General features: G+C 36.5%; 1 protein-coding gene across 1 annotated transcript in view; it reads right to left on the bottom strand.

Annotated features, from left to right (window-relative positions):
• Window positions 1–5406, bottom strand: part of LOC104413817 (fibrillin-2-like) — a gene marked incomplete at both ends in the record, with an annotated part of 42511 nt that extends 37105 nt beyond the window's left edge. The window contains one exon of the mRNA XM_010024920.1: window positions 5281–5406. Within this exon, the coding sequence (XP_010023222.1) occupies window positions 5281–5406 (126 nt within the window). The remainder of the gene's footprint in view (window positions 1–5280) is intronic.
• Between the last annotated feature and the right edge of the window lie 2499 nt (window positions 5407–7905).

Here is a 7905-nt window from a genome sequence, read left to right as displayed (position 1 = left end):
AAGAGTGTATGACAGAAATTATCTTGTGATGACACTGTGAAGGTCTTCACATTCCTTTTAAGAAAATCTTGGGACCTCACAGACCATTCCTTGCACTTTTCCACAGACTTATCATATCCTTGGACTTGCCACTCTAGAAATTCTCTTGAAATGAATGACTAATTGATAAAAAGTTCTCAGGAGGCTTTTATGTGATGAAGACTTTGCTCCCTCTCTTTCTTACATTCTCCATACACTCAAAGAAAATGAAGAGTGTCAAAAAATCTGGTGCACATAGGGACTACATTAAAAAGGTAACTCCCTGCTGTGGGAAGGTCCACATATGAAGAACTCCCTTTAGATATGAACCTACAGAGAGCACCTTTTACTGAAAGGAAAATTAAGTTTTACTACAACACTACTAAGAGTATGAAAACTATTCTCTGTAAAATGAAGGTATGAATAAAACAGTCCCTTTTCCACTGGCATGTCACTTAATAGTATCACTACAGAAAAGACAATTTTATCTTACAGGTAACATGTCTTCAGAATTCCTAACTATTCCATACATATAAGCATCCTGTGGACTTTGTTTTACACTATGTAACAGAAACAGAGGAAGTGAAAATTTTGTCTTTTTATAAGGTTATTTATGCAATTTATAGGACGCAGAAATTCTAAATTTACATTAAAATAGTTACAAAATTATGACAACTACTCCCCACATTTCAGACATCTGCTCAAAGATGTAGAAAACAAAGTGTCATTTTTCCTAAATCAGGTAATGTGTAGGTGGAGTTTGTAGGATTGGCAAGATGGAAGAAGGAAGCAGTTAGCCACTTCTGCAAAGCTGCAAGACATAGACCATCCTTCTCACCTGGCTACATGTACAGGAGTTTAACACTGTCTAGGGCTCTAGTCCAAGAATGACAGGGAGCTGGGAAGGGAAGAAGTACCTTCCTGAAATCTGGCCAATGACCAGAGTGGAAAGAAGACTCCAGTCATCACCAGGCAGAGAGAAAAGCCTCTTTTTTAACCAATTAACTTGGAGAACCTCTATGGAAGAAGAGTTTTCTTACTTATCGGAACAGTACCACATCAATGGATTTTTTGTTTCACTAGTTTTTGAGCTAAATCTCTGTCTTTCCTTCCTCCTGCCTGGTTCTTGCACGTGCAATTCTTTCAACAAAATCTCCGTTACTCATGACTGAAAATTCTGAGACTTTACCTCAGGAAGAGCTATTTTTAGGATGGCTGATTGGGGGCTCTCTTCCCCTCCTCCAAAATACATGAATAATTGGTCTTGGGGAAAATGGTTCAAAGATAGTAACAGGAGATGCTGTTTTAAAGGTGAAAAATACTGGTGGCACATGACATGAGAAAGCCAGTCTCAATCTAAGAACCAATGTGTGGCATAAACTTTGCAGGTGTGAGTATTAATAGGTGAGCTTCTGTCAAAAAAAGCCCTAGCCTGACTATCTGTCATCCAGAATTCATGACTTTTACTGCTACAGTAAGCAGGAATTTATAAAAACTGAATTCAAAGTCCCAGAAAATGTGCTCTCAACCACTGAGTTCTGAAAATAGGCTCCTTGAAAATAGTTTTAGTCCACAGTAACACCTGGAAATATCAAATCTAAGTAACACAGAATATAATGAAATTACACATTAAAGCACGAAACCCAGAAATAGAATGGCTTCTGTTAAAAGGTTCTTTCAAAAAAAACCCCAACAAACTAGCCTTTGTCATACAGTCATAGTCCTTTGATGTCAATGGTACAGCAACATTTTGGAAGACCATCAGAGGTATTGTACCTTCTAGAGTACCTTTGACTTTAAAGGGTGTCATAATTAACTACATTTAGTCAAGGAGTATGACGTATTTTCAATTTGAGAAGAGTAACTGGAACACATTTATCTGATTCTTGAATAGCTACTAAGTAGTAGTCAACCTCATGTAAACCAGTAAAAGCAACTGAAAGCTTATTTCTCCTTTCAGTTTATCTATCTATAATCCACCTCCAAACAAAATAGAGGTAAGTTCATTAATTCTGAAAGCTTATTTCCTAAAAATTAACAGAATTTCATTCCTAAAAATACAATGAAAACTTAATATATTGTATTTGTATTTTATGCTAAAAAAGAGAAGGGTATGGGGATTTCTTTTGTTCATTTAAGACATCACACGAGTGCTCTGGATCCTTTAAATCCTCTTCACTGATACTCCATTGCCATTAACTTCTGAAAGGTCAGTGTCAGTAAACTGTAATTGGATGCTCAAAAGAAATCCAATAAACCTAATGTATGCTTTTTTGGCACCTGGTTGGGTTCTTTTTAAATAAATACAGGAATAGAATGAAAGCAAAAAACCCAGCAAAGCAGTATTTACTGCTTAGCATAGTTCTAGCAAAATCCATTATGGCACAGAAAGTACAACATGAACATTCCTACTTATTCTAACAATAAGCTTCGATTTCCAGAAGGAACCACAGGAGAAAAAAATCCCAAGCCACAAAATACATCTGGATGTTTAAAGGCAAAGGATATAGCAGGGGATCTCAAATCCCTCCTTATTAAGTAGAAGTCTTGCTGTTAAATAAAGAAGGTCTGAATAGTTAGTGTAAGATTCCAATCTCTGCCTCTGAACACTGGACCCTTGCCTGGTTACTGACTCCAGCTTGCATTTAGTCCTTTGTAGCCAGCAAGTAATACTTGATCTAGCTTTCCATACTTAAAGAAAGGAAACGAGTGAACAGACTACTCCATACTATATTATTTCTATATCATGTTTTAAACTAAAAACTGCATTAAAGCTTTCCTTCTCAATGGACTAATCCATATATATAAATGATGTAACTTCACCCAAATGATCAATCCCACTAACTGAAAGCTTAATTGTTTAAAGTACTGGCTATAGTTTTATCCTGTAAATCTGACACTCAGACATAATGAATTCTCAAAGCCTTTATATATGTACATATATACGTGTGTGTATATATATATTATATGTATGTATAAAGAGCCAGATTAAAACAATGGCTTGGCTTTCATTCTTGTTCCATTCTTGGAATAATGTAATCCACTGGTACACACTGGTATAATTTTGACATTACCACCTTGGCTGTGAAGATTGGGGAAATGGAAAAGAAACAGTTTCATCATTTTGTTTTTGTTTGGGTTTGGGGTTGTTTTTCCCCACAGAAAAAAACAGTACGAACTGAGCCCTGTGGGTTTGTGGGTTGTTATTTGCATAATTCCCTGTGGGGAAGTACATGACCAGGGAAGCTAGTGGGGAAGCTGTGACCAGGGACTAATTAGTATCTAAATTCTGCCACAGACAGAAATGGCAGGGGCTTAGAAGAAATAAAGCCAGAACATGTGACCTGTTCTTCACTAAGCTGCCAACAAAGCAGGAAATGAAAATCCATTGATTACTGAACTATGAAATAACAGCACATATTTCAGACTGCAGATGCTATTTCACTTTTATTATACACAGTCCCATAAGCATCACAGATTTTTAAGCAAATATATGTTAAAACTGAATTAACTTTTTCAGAAGGAAGGAAATGTAGCACAAGTAAGTTCTCCTTTAGGTGTCAAAGCTGGAGTTCAGATGCCAGGCAGAAACATAACATACATCATATGACTGGCATTTTTTGGATCTCTCTGAAAACATCTATTTGATGTATTTTAACTGCATCCTTGCCTGAGAGGAGGTATCAGGTCTCCTTCACAGGTTGCTCTTCAGGGCTAACAGCAGTAAAGCATGAGCACTGGTATGGACAGATTACAGACCCCATCCGTGATCAAGCAATAGGCAACTACAACAGCAGCTGGCTTTTTTGCTATTAGCAATGAATGGAAAGGGATGATTCTTCCTTTGGGCTTGTTTCCACATAGAGGGAGAGAAGAAAAAAGCATCTCTGCAAGGCTCCTGATGTTCCCTGCTAAAATGGTTCAAATGGATCTTAGTTTCCTGTGAACATCACTGTTCCCTGCAGAGCCCTGTCAGCATGCTCTTGTATACAGTTAGGTAGATAAACATGCACACATGCACAGACACATACACAATTGCTTCTATTTCTACTAAAGCACGGTAAAAAAAGCTCTATTTTTATGGTTGCAGGTCTATTTCTTGTAAACTGTCTCTATGAAGGTTTCAACAAGAAACAGTCAGGTTTCCTCTAGAAAAACTCCTGACAGGAGCATCATTGTGTATTGAGCAGAAATTGAAACTAGTCAACATAAAAAAAAAAAAGACAAAACAAAAACCCAGAAGAAGGTGGAGGTCAGGACCAGAATAAAATAGCTTTGGATATTGTTTTTACCTACTCTTCAGTATTACTTGCAATGAAACCAAGTGAAAATGCAACATTTTCACTTAAAAGTGTGATTTTCAAACTGATTGTATTACTAAATTTTTCTGTGAATTCTGTATTGTAAACGAAACTAAGGAAATCTCTGAGACAGCTCCCAAAACTGGCAACAAATCATGTATTTGTTTGTAACTGAATACTGAGTTAATGTAATTTGGTAACATACTTAAATTGCTGCCTAATCATAAGCCAAAGACTGGAACAAGCAGTCCTCCTATCTGTTCAACTTGAATGTGAAGGTACCTACTTGTTGGGATGAAGTTTGAGAGTTCTGATTTCTTTTGAAGGCACGGCAATTTCATTCAAATCAGTGAAGTCTTCATCAAACCCACAAAAACTCACCATTTTTCTACCACTTTACTTTATACAGAATTGCTGCTCTTAATTGTATCAACATGTTTACCAAATAAACATGGTCTATGTTTATTAAACTATGCTTATTAAACATGGTCTATGCTATTAAACATGATTTTTTACCTAAAAAAGGAGGACATTTCCTAAGTTTCTTTCCTTACCCAGGCTCTTCAACACTAAGTGTACAGAGCAGTAATTTCTTACACCCATTGCTAAAACTGTTACAGCTGCTTGTCATGCTCTTGTCAGTAGGTTGAAAATACCTATATCCGTACTGGAGTATTTTGGATATTTTTGAGAAAACAAACAAAATCCTAGTAACTCACTTGCAGTTTTATGCTGTTAGCAGATGCGCTCTTTATCAATAGTACTAAATTTTGAAACAGGATAAACACTGTCTTTATCCACATAAGTCAGACAAAAAATAAAACATCTAATGCAAAATATGAGCAGCAAAGTAGAAACAGACTCTGCAACTATTCAGAACCTTTTATTCCATTAAGTTCCATTCCATTCTAATGCTTTACTTAACCACTTTTTAGGTATATTCTTTAACAACATCACTTACCTTCACACTTCTGAGTTGCGTCATTCTGCTTGTGACCAGCAGGACACTTGCACTCATACGAACCTACTGTATTAATGCAGTTTCCTCCTTGGCAGACTCCAGGAATAGCCTGGCATTCATCAACGTCTACAAAGACAAAAAAGAATGAATTTTGCTGATAGACAGAGAGCTCTGAAATTATTCTTAAAAATAACTAGAACAAACCCCAGCACTAATATAAGATACCGCAATAACAGCAGTAACATGACCCAAACCTCCATGTGTGTTGTATTTGATTCCATATAAGCTTGAATTGTACTACATGCAGAGATCAATTTAATACCATTTTCTGTTTCTGGATTATAATTAGGTATGGAATTCAATTATAGAGTTAAAGCAATACACTGCCTATTAAAATAAAACCACAATTTTATTTCATTCCTTTCTCTATTATGATTAAAATACCTATTTAAGAAAGGTACTTTTCCCTGAGATTTTTCATTACTGCCAAATAAACAAATAATATTAACCATTACCTTATTTTCCATTTCCAGAAATGGAAAATGTCCTGTTAGCTTGCATGCAATATTGAATGAAGCAGCTGGTAAACTTTATTTAACATGCAGAAGAAATCACCTCTTTCCTCTTCACATTCATGTTCGTTTTCTTTATGTCATTTTCTTTATGTCATTTTCTTTATGTCATTTTCTTTATGTCTACTTTTTCCCACAGCCAACTCTTTGCCACTCAGAGAACAGCAAGATACAGATGGGGTAGGACAACCATATTATTAGTAGAAAAAAGTACTCCTTTTCAGGACGATGTTCATTATCTCAAAGCCCTTACAAGACACTGAAATTCCACCCAAGTTTGTGGATTATAGTACTTCATCAGTTTTTGTTACTCCTAGTGTTTGTGCTATAGATAAAACCTATGATATATGCCTTGTCCACCCACCTGCTTTTTCAGTTAAGCAGGTATAATTGCTTGTAGGCCAGGAAGAAGGTGAAATTTTATATTTATTTTTTTTTGTTTTAACTGCTGGACATCGGCTTAAGTACATTTGCTGGAGAAGTTTGCATTTAGTTCATGAATCTGTGATGATTTAATTAGCACAATACTGTGTCCAACAGATTGGAAATGGATTAAGGACTCAGCAGCATAAACTTTCTGCAAGCTTTGTTTTTTAAGGAAGTTGAACGTGATTTAGCAATATTAGACAGAAAATGGGTTACATCATTTATTCACACCTAACCCACACAGTAGTTCCCTTCTGAGTAAAAGTAATATGGCGTTTGGCTTTTGACCCTTGGGCCTCTAACTGCATTCATTATCTTCAGTATGCCAGTGACTTGTGTCATTTATTAATGCTTATTTAAATTAAGCCAACTGTGTCAACAGATCAGTGGTTAAAAACGACCACTGTGTATCTTTCACAGTTCTGTAAGTCACAGATGTCAAGTACCAGTAAACGGCACTAGCAGGAGTACCAGGAAATGAGTACTTCCCCAAACCAGAAAAGTATCACTGAAGTTTTGAAGTAAATAGAAGTTTAAGATCTACTTATTCCATTAATTTCTTTCAATTCCAATCCTGTGGTTTTAAAAGGACAAATAAATGCAACCTCTGTTGAAGTCTGAAAAGCTGATCCCAAGCACAGTGCTTGTCCAGTGAAGAAAGCACAAATGGTATCACTATGCAAGGTGAGATCCAACAGATCTTTGAATCACATACACTACCTTGCTTTCCTCTGCTAACATCAATCTTAATTTGTGAGGGATTACATGTTAACTATTGTATGTCCTATTCAAATGTAAAGATAGTAAGTATATTCAACTTCAATGTTAGCTTAAAAACATATATAAACAGTACAAGCCTGATGCCTTTTTTTCTTGTAATTATCACCTTTTGATGAAAAACGAAGTTTGTTGTAATAGCACAGAATCACTGGTTTGGGTTGGAAAGAACCTTAAGATCATCTAGTTCCAACCCCACTGCCATGAGCAGGGACACCACACACTAAACCATGTCGCCAAGGCTCTGTCCAACCTGGCTTTGAACACTGCCAGGGATTGAGCATTCACAAAGAAAGAATGTGATAGTCTACTTTGTGTGATGGGAAGTTTCAACAGCCATCATTTTTGCTACATTTTTGATATTCTATTACTACATAGGAAGATCTGATTCTATTTATGTCTTCAGGAGTTAGCACGGGGTGATGGTAAGGCACAAACAGATGATAGAAAGTTAGATTTTCTGTGTGGAAAAGGAGAGATGAGGAATTTCTTTGTTCGAAAAAATCATTGCCATTCAACAGTCAAGACAGTCTCTTTTAAGCTCTCAGTGCTGGTAATTCCTCCCACCCTAAGTTCTGTGGTGTTTGCGGGTGATAGTGTTTTGTCTACTCTCCTGAATTATCAGACCACTCTACTGGAGGAAGGGACTGGATGTATCACTCGATGCTGTAGACACAGTTTACCTTTCCAAACTCTGCATTATGGTACATAGCCTGTAGAAATAAGCTGCAGGATTTCTCTACAGCTACATATGAACATTTTAGAAAAAAGCGGTACAGCAGTGTTGTTCACAGGGGGTTAAAAAAACCTCCAACAGTCAGCTAAAGTAGAAACTCTAGGAGGGACACAG

This window comes from Nestor notabilis, unplaced genomic scaffold, assembly GCF_000696875.1.
Source record: "Nestor notabilis isolate BGI_N333 unplaced genomic scaffold, ASM69687v1 scaffold14002, whole genome shotgun sequence".
NCBI lineage: Eukaryota > Metazoa > Chordata > Aves > Psittaciformes > Psittacidae > Nestor > Nestor notabilis.
This window is presented reverse-complemented; position numbering and strand designations above follow the sequence as displayed.